Source organism: Argiope bruennichi, chromosome 7 (genome assembly GCF_947563725.1).
Source record: "Argiope bruennichi chromosome 7, qqArgBrue1.1, whole genome shotgun sequence".
NCBI classification, from domain to species: Eukaryota; Metazoa; Arthropoda; class Arachnida; order Araneae; family Araneidae; genus Argiope; species Argiope bruennichi.
Genome location: NC_079157.1, coordinates 125,857,253 through 125,873,891, shown reverse-complemented (window position 1 = coordinate 125,873,891; position 16,639 = coordinate 125,857,253). Strand labels below are relative to the sequence as shown.

General features: G+C 26.3%; 1 protein-coding gene across 6 annotated transcripts in view; it reads left to right on the top strand.

Moving 5' to 3' along the window:
- The window catches only part of LOC129976411 (uncharacterized), a 43,448-nt gene that overhangs the window by 22,372 nt on the left and 4,437 nt on the right, over window positions 1-16,639 (top strand). For 3 of the 6 annotated variants that reach the window (XM_056089961.1, XM_056089964.1, XM_056089962.1), the window contains exons 4-5: window positions 12,507-12,608; window positions 13,469-13,977. The exons of 1 other annotated variant lie outside the window; for it this stretch is intronic. In XM_056089961.1, coding sequence (XP_055945936.1) covers window positions 12,507-12,608; window positions 13,469-13,528 — 162 coding nt within the window. In that variant the 3' untranslated portion in view covers window positions 13,529-13,977. Of the gene's footprint in view, window positions 1-10,792; window positions 11,805-12,506; window positions 12,609-13,468; window positions 13,978-16,639 lie in introns of those variants that run through there. 2 more of the 6 variants (XR_008785141.1, XM_056089966.1) reach the window with 2 other exon arrangements.

The following is a 16,639-nucleotide window of genomic DNA, read 5'->3' as shown; positions in this document are numbered from 1 at the left end:
AAGAAAGAAATTAAGTAAAAATTTTGAAAGAAAAAGGGAAGTAGAGTATCAGTTCAAAGAATTAAAAGAGGGGGGGGGGAAACTTGGGTTGCTGATTGAATGTCCATTACTCATACATAGTTTGATAAATATAGTCAGGACACAGCTGCTTCCTAAAGTTTTTATTTATTAAAAATTATAATGTTTTAAAGTTATATTTATTAAAAATTTAGTCTAAATGAAGTAAATAATGATTTTTTATATTTGATGCAATAAATGCTCTGTTGAATTATGAATTTTAAATTTTTATACAGATCCTCTGACCTGAGTCATATTAAAATTTTCTTTAGATACTAATATTTTAAATAAATAAAAAAGTTTCATTGTTGTATTTTTAAAATGGATTGAGTTATGCAATTTTTTAATGTCTATTCTGTAAAAACACACAAAATAATTGAAAGTGTTATAAATAAGGATGGCAGTTAATATATATAACGTAAAGCTTTATTTAATGATATTCAAAGCTTTAAAACTTGATCAGATTCGATTGTAGAATCATAATCCTTCTTCGGATTTGATCGAATTGAAATGTTAGATGATGAAGATTACTTTACTGAATATGATTCATAGGATCAAAGGACTGTATAGAATTTAGTCTTCATAATTGTTACCAAAATACATTTTTTGACTGACATAAAATAAAATATTACTTAGAGCTCTTAAATTCTTTTAATGATAAAAATGAATTTTATGAGGAATAGAGAATTTTATATTAAATAAATCTTTGAGATATTTTAAAAATTGTAAAAAAAAAAAGAAAGAAAGAAAAATTGAAGTACACGTAAGACTTTAATGCTGAAAGGATTTTTTTCAAGGAAGATTTTCTGAGGCATATTTTAAAAAAAAAAACAGGATTGGTTTCTATTTTAAAAATATATATTTATTGAAATTTTTAATCACTTCCTCTTCAATTTCAAGTTCAAATTTTATGGGAGTTAATAGAAAATGCAAAGATATTTTGTACAATGAACATTATATTATAAAGCTTTTATAATAGTATGAGTTATATAACTATCCGAATTTTGAGTTTAAAACTATTTTGTTAAAGGTTTTTAAGAGACCCAAGTTACATAAAGTGTTTAATTAAAAATTTTAATGAGTACTAATCCTGGCAAAATAGCTTGTCGTCAAAGGCAGTTAGTGTGTAATATATTTGTAAGAAGTGTGCTACTAATGATTAGATAACCATTGTTGAGAGGTATGCAGACCATATACGCCAATTAATAATTACTAGTATTTCTTAAAGAAAAGAAGTATGTTTAATCGGAAAGGACATAAATAATTTATTCATAGTTTGCACCATAGATTGCTGTACAATTTGTCATTCTGTCCCTCAAATAGTGAATGTCCTCCTAGAAAAATTGTTCACACTTTGAGATAATTTAATGAACTAGCTATTTTCCGACAGTTTTGTAATAGTTGTGTATAGTCTGTAGAGTACAGCAGATGGGATAAAATTATCCAATTAAATAATCTGCCAGTGTTTAAGTAATCTGTCCTTTATATTTGTCTTAGAAGTTAAGAAAGAAAAATATGTTGATTCATGCATGCACTGTTAAATATTTTTTACAATGCTAATATTTCCTCAGAAAGTCAAAGTATTTTCTTCAACTTTTTTATATAGCACTTTACTTGCATATGCATACAATTTGATGGAGTACTCTCCACAATATAAATAAAACATATTGTGTAAAGCCGTAGATTTAAAAAAAGAATTTTTAATATCTTTCTAAATATGTTAATACCAAAATGCATATAAGTTATGTACAGTAAATATGATGAAAGTTGTAAATAATTTTTTCATGTGATTCATATAAGTCTTTATTGTAAAAAAGACGTCTCTAGATGGGCTGTTATTTTGTTAACAATATCTCGGATCTAATTGTCGCAGATTAACCTTATTAACCTAACCTAGATTTTCAATTATATGTAAACATGTAATAGCAAATCTCATATCTATTAGCAAAGTGCTTCAAAGAAGAAATTATATATATTATTTGCAATATTTACATTGAATATACTCTTAAGTGTCCAAATTATGTCTTCTTTACACTTATATGCTACTCGGCTATAACTTCTTGTCATTATTGCTAAAAAGCAAAATAGCTAAAAAAAAGGGGGGATGTAGGAAAAATCAATCGTGAAGAGATGGGCAAAAGAAACGTAATTTAACCGAGTTATTGAACTAGGTGCGCAAAGTGTCGGAAACAGTAACAGCAAAATAGCCGTGAAATATTCAATAGCTGCAGTTATCAATGTCAGGCTTGTGATCGTTATGAATACTCGGCTACTTAATGCTCTGTGTGAAAGAAGGTTTGTCAGAGTTTTTTAGTCCAATAGAACTATATCAAATTACAAAAAATCTTAATCAAGGAGAAATTGCACAAATCTCTGAATGGACTGTTCGATGCTGAATACACCATATAAGCTAAGGAAGCCATCAACTTAAACAAAAGTCTTATCTGCTTTGAAAAGAGCAAATGTCTTCAGTTCGCAAAGGAGAACAAAGAACCTCCGATAATTGGAAAAGGATCATGAATTCCATTCTTAACTATGCCATTCAGATGGCAGTGTACGAATATGGGGAAAACTACATGAAACATAGACCAAATTCCAATGCTACAACTCTTCACGATGATGGAGGCAATATTATGGTTAGGGAGATATTTTCTTAGCATTGTGTGTGGATTATGATGGATAGTGTCCGATTGTCTACAAGTATTTTAGTGTATTGCTAATCCTGTTATTTAGTGTATTCAGAACATCATTGGTAACCATATACCAACTCAAACAAGAAAAACATGTTTGCGTCAATTAATTCGAACAGCATAGTAATACCATCAGATCTAAAAGAATTGGAAAGAGCACTTCATTGGATTTATTCTGATTTATCATACCACTTACCAACATCGCATAGTGTCCATGTCAAGAAGAATCCATGAAGTATTAAGAGCAAAAGGTGGTCTAACTTTGTATTGAAGAATTGTTCATTTGTAATTTGACATAGTAACAGTAGAAACTTTGTTTCCTTACAATGGGATCTTATCTATCTTATATGTTTGTGAATCTCGAATCTGAACTAATCATATTTAATCAAATAGTGATTCACTGATAGAAAAGAATGTAATACCAAGTGTAATATTTTTTTGAAAGTGCTGAAACAAAATATTAACTTTCAGTTTGGTCTGTGAAAGGAGAATATAATGAATAATAAAAAAATTGTAGACTTCAGCTCATTGACTTTTGCTATTTATTCATGTTTAGGGTTATTTATTCATTAATAAATCACACAATTTAAACATTTAGAAAAAGCTTTCAATTCCTAGATTGGAATTTATCCGAATTGATTGTATTTACAAAGGATGATAGAAAATAAAAGAGTGGAATATTTTTATCTGTAACATTACAATTGGCATTGGGTAACGAGAGTTCAAGTGTATTTGATTGAACTGCACGAGAAGTTTGTCCAACTTTTTCTTGGAGAAATTTCTAAAAAATGTGGAAGTCTCAAAGTGTCCAGACAGTTTTAATCTTATAATATGTATATAAAATGGCTCTCAAAACTGAGAATGCACCATTGCCTTCATTGAAAGCATAAAAATGTTAAATTCACATTTAAGCAGAAAAACTGACTGTATAATAATAATAATTAAAAAAAGAACATGTTTAGGAACATTTATAAAAAGCTTATAAACAGGAGCAAATGATAATTAATATTTTTATTAACATTGGTAAGAATTCACAAATTTCTTGATGAAAAAATGTACCTAATCTAACTTGTTAACAAAAGGAAAAGTTATGTGAACTAATAGTTGGTTATATATGCTTTTGTTTTTTTAAAAATGATGTGGCATGGAGTTAATAACAATAAATGTTACCTGAAGGATTACTTATCTATTCTTATATTATCACAGTTTTTATATACTCGGCATTCTTAAACGTTTTGCTTCTGAATAAATTTTCAGTAACATTGAAGTCAGAGATTTGGAGTTGCCACCATTTGCAATTGCATTTTAGAGTTATAGTCAAAAATGTAAAAGTTATTATGTATGTTTGGAATCATTGTTTTGTTGAAAAATAAAACTTGAATTCAGTTTTATGTACTATCTTTCAAATTTTTCTGAATTATAACCAAATATTTCACTTATTCAAAATTCTATTAATAAAAAGTACCTGATATAAGTAAGGTCCAAGCATTCCATATGTTTGATTGTGGGAAATCTAGTTGTGAAAATTAGCTCATTATTAGACATCTACCATTTCTAGCTTGATTTTGATTTCTGAAATGGTTAAATTTATTGTCAAAATAAATTATAGCATTATTCCAAAAATATTCGAGTTCCAAAATATGCTTTTTAGCAAACAAAACTATTTTCATCTCTTTTTATTTTGGAAATAAAAGAGATCCCATCTTTTTTTCCTAGCTACTTTACATTTTAATTATTTTTCTTAAGCATCCTTTGCTACTGAAACATTTCTATTGCTGAAACGTTGTTTAGCAATTTCTACAGCACTCCTTTTAAATTTTTTGTCATTTGTCTAATTATTTTTCTCTTAGCCATTAAACTGAGAATTCCTTTTCTCTTTCTATCATGATAATTAGTCCAGATTTTTTTTTTTTAATGTTTATGGATTATTTTTTGAATGCATCAATGACTATATCAAACATTCTGAATGTCAATTCCTGTTTTAGATATAGAGCTAATTTTGAGAATTAAAAATAATAGTAACTTCCCATCAAATAATGGCACATTGCTTGATCAAATTAATTACAGTAATTTGTTTTGAAAAGATATAAGTGACCAAGTTGAAAATTTGTATGAAATGCATACTCGATTTTGTGATTCTAAGTATAAAAATGTTGTTAATATCTCAGCTTTGTGTAGAAAAGTATAAAATATAGCTAAAAAAAATATAAGAAATTAAATTATTATTGCTTTTTTTTCTCCTTTGTTTCTTTGCCTTATACATTCTTTTATTAATATTTTAACATTTCGATAAGAATTTTTAATGAGTGTTTTATGGTATTCTTTTAGATGATAAACAAACATGAGTGGTATCTCGTTGATTTTGGGAACCATTTATATATGCAACTATGAATATATAAATCTCTTATTTTATTTGTAAAAATTGCATGTTTTTTATTTTATTTTTAAAATGTTTTTTCTTCTCTGTTAAATCATGTGTGTATTTAATTAAAATCAATTTATATTATTTAAAACATTTCATTGTTAACACTTCATTTCTGGGAAAATTTTATTTTGTATTTTATATATCCTTTTTCTAATGACTCAATGTTTTTTTAATCTTGGTCCGATTTTTCCTTATTCTTCTGTAATTATTTCATATTATTATTTTTATACTATTTTATTAACATTACATTAGCTAAAAGTTATGTTATGCACAAAGAGTAATAAGGAAGTGAAAACTTTTTCCCTTTCAAAGCCAAAAATTATTGTATTTGTTACATCTACATGCATTTTGTTTGCTATCACAGAAGAGTGGCATTTTCTGTAAATGCATTTTATGTTGACAATAAAAAAATTTATGTTGATAATATCTAAAATCACTGATAGCTTATAGAAAATTATAGTTTATAATATTTTGAAAACCAAAACTGAGAAATCAGTGTCTGAAAAAATGTTTCTCCTTCTCTCCTTACTTTCAATATAATAATAATAGAAATTGAAATCTTTTAACATTTTTATAAAGCACTTTGAACCAGGATTACTCTAGATCGATTTTACTTCGTACTTTTCCCCCAGAATTTATTTTCCTTTGTTATGAATCTAAGCTTTAATTTTATTATATTTTAAAATAATGAATTGAGATGTATTAATCATTAAATATAATCTCAATCATGAAAAGCATCCTAATGTTTTATTTTTATTGGTCAAATGGTGGAATTTCTGTAGTATCAACTCTCCACTGTTATGGATAATGCACTCCATATTTATTTTTGGTTGATTATATATATATATATATATATATAATATAATTTTCCTTCTTGAAATCTCTTGCATTGAAGATTTATTTACTCAGAAAACTGGAGTTTAGGCTGAACCACTGTTACTTGTCCAATAAACTTAGAGATTTTCTTTATATCCATTTGATATATTAATATATATTCCCTTATTCTTTTATTTGCATGGAGTTTTTGAGTCTTTCCTTTAGATAGAATTCTTCATAAATAGGTAATAAGAAAGCCTGAACATGCTCTTCGTGCCATTTTTAATTATGGCAAACCTTGCATAATATGCTTAGGTATTTATTATAAGGGGTTATATTTGAAAACCATTTTTAAGCACATAAAATCATTTTTAAGCTTAATTTCTCCGAGAAGTGCAAAGATTTTTTTAAAATCATATGTGCAATACTATAATTTGAAAACGTGGTCATAAAAGTTTGTTTACTGGATGTATCAAGTAAGAAAACCATCCAAAGGGAAGAATTCGAGAAATGAATCCAATGTGAAATAGATCCTGAGGCTCCAACACATATTAAAATAATATTTTATTGATATACTGGAATAGTTATCTGAAATCCTTGTACAAAATAAATACTATGCCATGCTTGTTTCAGTTCGAAAAAAAATTTGAAAAATTTTTGGTGTTTTAAATGTTGAAAAATTTATTTAAATTATGCCCTGTGATTTTATGTTTAACATTTTATGTGTTGTTAAAAAATTTGCCGATTAATCGGATCACCAGAAAATAAGAATACGGCAGGATGAATTTGGTATGCCAAAGATATATATCAAACATGGAAGAAGATGTTCTAAAGGCATCTGCAGTGTTGTCTCTGTATAGTACATTACTCACATGATAATCATTATTAATATATTGTTTTGAAGTATTCCCTTGAATTACCTATTAAAGGGATTTTACTGTGTTATATTGATTTGTAATTAATTGTGGGATATAAATTATGTCAGTCATTTAAATCCAGTTTGATAAAATTTTAATTTTAATTTACAAATTTTCAATTGTGATTTCTTTTATGTTTTCTGAATGAAAATTATTGTTGGACCAGTCTCTTCAAGTTTCAGTTTTTACTGAATATATGAAAAAAAATATGCTGTTGAAGAACACAATGTTTTCAAAACTTTTACTTTTTATGTGTCAGATTCTGTCATTTATAATGACTTTTTCATGTATTCTTTTTATAATTCTTATAAAAATATTTTTCCCAGTTAAATTTCTCTTTATGTGCAAAGGTTTGCTCTGATAAAACAGCGATAAAACCCAATGAAATTAAGAGCATGAAATTTGGGGATTTATTTTTTGGTATTAGAGCCGTACTAAGAATGGGTTTCAAAGTTGAATTAGAAAATAAAAATGAGATTTTACACTCACTTCCAAAAGTTAAGCACAGAGTGATAAATGTTAATTTTGGGAATCCACTCTGAATTGGAGCTGCTACTTGCTGTAACTTGTTGCAGATGTAGATGGAAATATGCGGATATGTTAGGTAACAGCCAATCACGGTTTCATGTCAAGAAATATGCAAATCAAGCAATAGTATAAGAAGCTGGCTTTGTGAAGGTTTACAGGTGTTGCCTTTAAGTGTGGATAAAAAGTGTTTAGAACATCCTTTTATTTATTTATTTTTTTAGCTAAACTTGTTAAGATTCTGAGTGCTGCTACACAACTAACTCCAAAAGTTGAAATGAAGCTGGAGTTTCAGTGATTACTTTTAGAATGTAGATAATCAAAATTTGATCCTGACTGTTTTTGCTCTAAAACATTTTTTGTCTTTTGAAAATAATTTTATTGTAATAACATATGGGGGGGGCACCACTATCTTTATGAGACCATTTTTGACCCCATAATAGTTTTCAGAAACATGTTTTGCCATTGGAACATATTGTACTCAGTTTACAAGTATTTTCACTCTCTTAACCTTTTCTTTAATACCAGTCTTTTTTAATACCTTGAGTTAGCTTGAAAGTTGGAAATTCTTAAATTTGTGTCTTATTCAATCACTTTATCATTAATGTTCAAACCAAACACAGGTATAATGTCAGGTTTGTCATTTATATCCATTTCAATACTTTTTCATCAGTCTTGTCAGATTTTAAATTTATTTTCACTCTCCAACACTTTCAAAGCTTTCAATTTTTGAGTCACTAATTATCAAGATGATTGATACTATATTGTAATAATATTTACGATAATAATAATCTTTTATCCTTTTTCCATTTCATTTATTAAACTGAAATTATCCTTAACATTAATTTAGGAATCATACTCATTATAAGAAATCTAAAACTAAATTGAATTCAGAGTAAAAATTTCATTGCAAAATTATAAAGAGACTTATAGAAGAAAAGATAAAAACAGAAATGATTCACCAACTAGTGTAGCCACCACCATTTTTTTTTTTTTTTTTAATGAATTCTAATCTGCAAATTTCTATTGCAATAAGAAAAAGTGGAGCTAGTCTGCATAAGGAAATGAATACTTTTGACTATAATTGATAAGCATAAATTTTTGTAAAATTTTTTTCTTCATTATGTTGATTATTTTTAAAATTAATTGTAGATTTGAAAGGGTGGGGATTTCAATATATAGGGATTCAGGTTTCACTATATAATGCTTTGTTTTTGTTATTTTATGAGAATAATTAATTTTGATTTGATTTTAACCAGCAAGGAATATATTGTAGGTAGTATGAATGTCTCGAAAATTCATTAACTTCCAACAAGATGAAAATCGTGTGAAGTGTGAAATTTTTCATAATTTATGTACTTTTAAAATTTGAAAAATCATTCAAATTATGTGAATTGTTATCTCATCATAATGAATAATTTTTATACTGAAAGTTTAAATGTATCTGCTGCTGCTTAAACATTATTGGCAGAAAACTGATTTTTATTAATTTCATTTGCCTCTTGGCCAATACATATAACTCATTAATTACATTATTTTCTACTCATTTTCATATATATAATTGCAACCTTAATGAAGTTAGGGATGATAAAGAGAGGAAATTTTCTTCATATAATTCTTGAGAAGGGGGGGATCTGTCTTTGCTTTCTGACTTACCAACAGTAATTTATGTAAATAAATTATTGGTAGCATCAAACTATTGCCAACTGTTATAGTTTTTTATCAGCAAAAAAAATAAAAATAATGAATAAAGAAATAAAATAAAATAAATAAATAAATAAATAGTGATTTTCGTAAGAAATCTAAAGGCCACTAACCATACTGTGTTTCAAATGAATTGAATACAGAAATAGATGAAATTGGAATTGTTCTAATAAAACATGTTAATTGTGTGTTTGGTGAAGGATTTGTCCTACTGCTTGTTATTTGTGGAGCTTTAAAATTATTATCACTTCATGTCTGCTGTTGAAAATGATAAGTTATTTATAGAAGTAATTGATCTTTGTAAAAAAATTTAAGTTATGCTTAGTTTTTGCAATGAAGCTCTTTTCTTCCTTTTGCCTAAACTGTGTAAATTATTCTTGCATGATACTTCTTATTTTTCTTGCTTGTATGTCTTCTTAAAATTGCATGCTATTGCTCTTACTTAGGTTAACATGTATAAATGTATTAATGCTATGTGAATGATTGAAAAACTTTTATGTTGTTATTTATATTATATATACATACATATATAATCAGGGGTGCTCATGTTTTTCACATTAAAAATAACAACATAAAAGTTTGTTTTAATAGTCTAAGGCAATTTGAAGATATTTTTAACCTTCGTTTTGCAGAAAATACAAGAATAATTTTAAATTTTATTTTGCAGCTTGATTAGAAATTTATTAAATCTGATAATTCATAATCTTAGCCTTACCTCTTGCAATAAATTGTTAATAATTTAAAAGTAACATTCCTCACTATTTAATTGCTAGCATGGAACTAAAGCAAGAAGTGCTGAAGGGGGAGAAATCAGAATTTTATATGTATTACGGAATTGCTTTGGCATGATTTTAAAATGTTTGAATTTTAATGTACAAAATTGTAATATAGTTTAAGTTACTTAAGCACTTTACAAGTAAGATTTTTTATTTTAAAATATATCTTATAAGAGCATTGATTTTAGTAGCGAGAAGTTCAAAATTAGTCCCTTTTACTATAATTTTTAGTTCAAACATTTAAGGAGGTAATGTGAAAATCTAAGCTAAAAATAATATTTCTGTTTCTGAGTGCAAGTTTTCATTATAATTATCACAGAATTTTTTTTAATTGAAAATAATGTATAATATGAAATACAATTCAAAACAAAAATACAAAACATTTTTTTCATAATAAAGCTATATGGAAAGAAAATTAAAATAAATTTTCATCATGAAATCAGTTTCATAATTTACACCAAACATAATGAAGTTGTTAAATCTACTGTTCAAAATAAAATTCAGTGACAAAGGGAAGATTGTAATGTAAATTATAAATATTGCTCCTGGCTTTGATGTGCACAAAATTAAATGTATTAAGCGACATATATATTAATTAATATGCATGCTCAGTTCTTAGGTGAGGTCAGATAATTTTGAAAATTTTCACTTCTTTCGAATATAAATTCATGATTCAAAATGCTCTTCTTACTTTTAATGGGCACTCCTGATTAAAATTGCCAGTATTATTTCTATACTTCTTTAAACTTTCATGAAATATTGATCTATTTTATATCACATAATATTCAGTTCATGATATTTTTGTGCTCATTTTGCAAGAACTGAAAGCAAATTTTGAAAAATGAGTGACAAATTCTTGTCTTCTCAATTTCCTCTTTTAAGGTTCTCTTCTTTGAAATACAGAGGTCCTGATGAATGCATCATCTGATTGAGATAAGACGAACCTGTCATCAAAGAAACATATTATGTCTTAAAACCTTCCTTCTGGCTGCTGGAACAGTTTAAATGTCTTCAACTGTGATACTACAAATACTTTTTTTTCTTTACTAAGCAGTGCATGTGATTCTTTGTCTAATTGCCCTTCCATTCTGCTTCTTCCCGATTGCAGTGCAGTTCAAATAATATTGATTGAAAACTAATCAGTGTGTATTGAATACTGCTATTTTTTGGAGTGTGCCAAAGTAAGAATGTTGTGTATGTTAATTTGAGAATTCTTGAGAAAGGGAAATGTGAATTCTCTATTTTAATGAATGTCAAAGGAAGGCCAATTTTGACTCTTTGCCCCCCCCCCAAAAAAATCTTGAAAAATATTGTAAGTATCTTTATTTGCTGTATTTATTTGTACATCTGTGAAATATAATTTTTTTTCTTTTTTGAGATGCATCTTCTGTTATCATATCATACCATTCACAATTTTCTGTTAATGAGTAGCATTCAATGTATATATAAGTGTCAAATAACAAAAATATTTAAAATATCTAATCTGTGCCTTTGAGGCAAATATAATATTTATATTAATTTATGGAACTATATAAAATTGTTAAAATGTCCAATTTTATTAGTTGAAATAATACTGATTAGGATATTCTCAAAAATCATTATTAGCATAAAATATTTTAAGAGACATTGCTAAAATATTTTATTTCGTAACATTTTATGAGACATTGCAGATGCGAGATTCACATTTGCTGTATAATGCGATTCACATTGAAGATATGAGATAACATTCATGTATATATTCAAAACATTTTATATTGCTTGTCAAGCATGTTATTTACATCTGAGATAAAGCACTTAAAATTGCTATCTATTAAATTTTTTTATTGGTAAATTGTTTTAGTTTATACTATGTTAGTGATACCTCTTTAATTTTTGTGGAAGTGTATTTCTTTTAAAGTAGAAGAAAAAATTAGCATTAAATTTATGAAATTTAACTCTTGAAGAGCATTTTTAAGATAATTTTTAATCGAAGTTATCATTTTTAAGAATCAATGGTATCATTTTTTCAAGAATGATGACAAACATCCTTAATCAGTTTCTGCATATATATATATATATATATATATATAATATATTTGTGTGTGTGTGTGTGTTTATGTGTAATACAATATTATATTACAATGTTTGATGTGGGTGTATAAACTTTCTAATGATATATTATGGCAGGTATTTTTTGTTTTTAAATAGCAAAAAATTGATTCTTTTTTGGTTGCAACTTGAAATAAACCTCAGTTAATCTTGAAAGATTTTAAAGTATTACATCCATTCTAATTAAAAAAATAAAGAAGCAAAATAAAATGATTTTTTATTTTCCATACTTGACCTTTTTCTTCTTCTTTTTTTTTTTTTTTTTAATTATCTTACTCAAACAGCAGCTATTGAAGCATCTCACCTGAACAGATAATATCACAGCTTTCCATTAGATAATATTGCAGCTTTCCATTATTCAACTGTACATTGCTTTTTGATATATTAGAATGTTTAAAATTAGTTATTTTATACTGTTTGAAGCAATATGTTACATGCGAAAGGCGATGAGTATATTTCATCGAAAATAATTAAATTAATACAAGTTAATTTGCATCATAACTTATAGCGAGAAGAAACTACTCCAATGACTTGTGCAGTCTGTTATAAACCAGCTACACTTCGCTGCAAGCAGTGTGCCAAAGTTGCCTACTGCGGTACAATTTGTGCTGTAAGCAAACTATTTTTTTTTTCTTTTGATTTCTCTGTTTACTGATCAATCAATTTTATAATTTTATTTTAATTTATCAAAGATTATTTAATGGAAAAACATATAAATAACATAACTTGAAAATGCATCAGCTGCAAAACAAGCTTCTGTGGATTTTTTTTATAAAGTATTTTCTGCACAAGCTTGAGTCAGGTTGAGCAAAATCAGAGTAATGCAAACCATAGCAAAGATAATTACTAAGTAAAATTGCTAATAAAACATTGAGTCATAAAAAGTTGAGATCTTTATTAAAAATTTAGATACATTCCTCATTTGCAAATGAAACAATTTTTGGAAGTAAATTTAAATATCTGTTACTGTAGAGATGTCATTTCATTAATTAAAGAAAAAAAAAACTGTAGGGCTTTGAAGTTTTAACATTTATTTAAAAAATAGAAGTTGGAATTTGTATGAAAATTTTAAAGAATGTGTTTTGATTTTATTTAGTAACCTGTATGTCTTTTTCTACATTTTTGTTATGCAAAGCTAACAATAACATTAGAGCATCAAAACAACTTGTACTGAATTTATTATTTCTTAGAATATGAATGCATCCTATTAAAAGATAGTAATTCCATCCTAAATATGACATCAAAATAATCCTAGAAAAGACTTATTTATAATTTGATTATTGAAATTTTTATTAAAAGCTTCAAGAATTCAGATTAAAAGATATAATGTTATTTTAAATTTTCTGGTTTGCAATTTCTATGCGATATCAATTAACTGTGGTTTTACTGTTACTAAATGCGATAATTATATTGTATATATTCTCAGACTACATATTTATTATTTATCAAGTTTTTACATATTTTTTTCAGAAAAATTATTGGCATCAAAAGCATAAAATGGAATGCAAAATGATGTTAGCAAATATGTGAAGAAGGAATTTGATGTAATCTTATAAATAATTGTATTGTTTGTATTATTTCATTTTTTGCAATTCACAATTTCTTTTTTTATCCTTCTTGGTCAATTTTTTTCAAAGCTTTATTATTTATTAATATGATTTCTAAAAACTTTTCTTTGTATCTGTGTCCCATTTATCACTATAGTTTTTTTTATTGTATTTCAGAAAGTTCATTGATTAAGATATTTTGAATAATAAGGGACGAAAAATAATTTTTATATATTATGCTTTAGATAAATAAAAAGTGTACATGAATTTGAAATGTCAAACATATTTCTGTAAAAAGAACTATGAATTATCATTTTTACTTGCCACTCATATAGTATTTTTGTTGCTTCTATCAAAATAAATGCAGTTAATATGATTATATCCTTTCTGGATAATTCTAGAATTTCTCTCTCTATTCCAATAGATAGCTATGTATATCATGTATTTTATTTTCTGATTACATTTATTTATTATTATTATTATTATTATTATTATTATTTTTTATTTATTTATTTTTTTTTTTTTTTTTTGCTTCATTATATAGTTTTTCTGAATTTTTATATCTGCTATAAAGTGGTAGTGGAACATTTTCTAAATTATAAATATATTAATTTCGTTTATGCTTTCTAACTCCTGTGTAGTTACAAGTTTATTTATTTGTGTTATGAAGCAGCAGGAAACTGTTAATAGTGTAAATCAACAGCTTTTGTATGGCATCAGTCTTTTAAAACAAATTGAACAATCAATTTCTGAACATTTGATGAGTACTAGAAAAATTACTGAGAAAAGAATCAGAACATTAGTAGAATATTTTATATTTTAATATGTTTGAATGATTAAATTATTCCATCATTTAAATCGTATTTCCAAATGATTTGTAACTCATTGAATCAAGTGTTTAAAAGTTGATTATATCTATTTAATTGCTCTCTGAATTTTGATGATTTTATGTAAATACAATATTCTTTAATATTCATATTGATTTTAATTTTAAAAATAATAAATATGATGCTATAGTAGTTTTTTTCCTCTATCTATGCATCTTGTTTTTCTTTTACCTCTCTGTAATAAAGTTGTTATTCATTAAAATCTGTTATTACACTACAATATTATTTAGCACTTAATAAAATGTATCTAATAATCTTGAATAGAATCAGTTCATGGCCAGGATGTCCACCTCCCCCATTTTTTATTGCATTTGATTTAACATTTCTGCCCAAGTTCATGAATTGAGAACTCCTGATAAAGGGAAAACATAACATCTTCTGCCAGTTAAAATTGACCTTGCAGAACCTACAGAATATATAGCATTCTTTCCTGTGGGAAAATTCATGCAAAATTAACCTACATTTGTGATTTTATTTTGAAAAACTTCCAGAAATTAGCCCAATTTTCGTGAGCAGTTTGTTGAAAAATATCCGTTGGTGTAGTAGTTTTTGAATAATGTTGGTTAGGAGCTGGGCTACAGGATTGAACCCAAAGTCATTATTCCTTTTGATTCATATTCCTCAGCATTCCCCTTCCTTTTAACCCATTAGATCATTAAGAAAAGCATTGGAATTGTAGTTCTTTCTCATATTATGTGGGTCTTTGCTGTTGTACTTATAGGGGAATCGTATATCAGAAGTTATGGCAAAGCATTAAAAGGTTGATATAGTATTTTGTAGCATTGACTATCAAAGGAATGCAATTGGATGATTTATCCATTGAGGCACTAATGCAAAATTAGACATGAACAGAATTATGATTAGTTTACTAATAGTATCGTGGGTGTTGGTTTCTTTATTCAATTTTAACTGTAACAATTCAGATTCACCTCCACATGATTGCAATGCATGCTGACAGTATTATTTGAGTTCAGTTTCAAAGATGCCGAATATTTCTTAACTATCTTATTTCTTTTTTATGTTATTTCTTAATCTTCTATTCCATTCTGTTTCATAATTTTTCAACTTGCATCCTTAAGATTATTTCTGATCAGTTTGCTGGCCATCTCAATGGCTAGTGTCATGGCTAAAAATTCCATCGACTCTGTTTAACATGTTACTGTTGCTAGTTGCATTTTTTTTTTTTTAAACCTTTAAGCATCATTTATTTCTTGGATTTGTGCCTTCCAGTATCACTTGTGCTTATGCTATCTTGCCCAAAAGTTGTTAGAATATACTGGCATTGAAGATCTTATATTTCATGTTTTGCTCATGAGTTCTGAATTGATTTTGTAACATTTTAATTTTATGAAAATATTCTTTTATAATTAATCATGTTATATTGGCTAAGCAAAAGTATTAATTAAAGGTATTTCTCCATTAAATGTGTCAGTAAAAATGTAAATATTCTTTTTTAGTCTATTAAAAGGTGAAATATACTCCATTTCCTATGTTCCTTTTTCTAGTTATGGATTCAGAATTTTATTTAGTAATTCATAATATTTTAAATAATTCTTAGTATTTCATTTTTATAAAGTCATTTTTTATTTATGCCTTATTTCAGGATATTTTTTCTTTTTCATTGTAAGTCCATATATATATTATATAATGCATATTCTAACAGCGAGTTATTACCACATTAAATTATTTGTAAAATTTTCTGTTGAACTTTATGCGTTCTACTTCTACAGAAATTATCAATGTTTAGAAGATTATTTTAGGTAGTACATAATACATTAATTTCAACTATTTGAAATAAAAAAATCTTCATGAATTTCTGTTTGGCTACTCTGAAATTAACATAATAATTTTATTTGTTATCATTATAGTGTTAATTTTTATTCCTAATAATTATAGAGTGTTTTTTAAAATTTCTAATTAAAATCCAAATTTCCAAAATTTATTTTCTGTAATTAAGATTTTTAAAACTGAAAGTTTGGCCAATTTTTTTGTTATTATTGTAAAATTTATTTAGTAAATGCTTTACGAATTTTTTCATGTTGATGAATAATTGAACTGTTTTGGAAAGGGTGATTCCTTTTTATATTTTATTTCATATAAGACAATGTAAATAAAATTTATAATTGTTCAAATATCAAATAATTTAATTTTGAGTGTATTATCCTATGTTTTTATTGCGTTATTTTGTTCCAAGACAAAGTTAACTG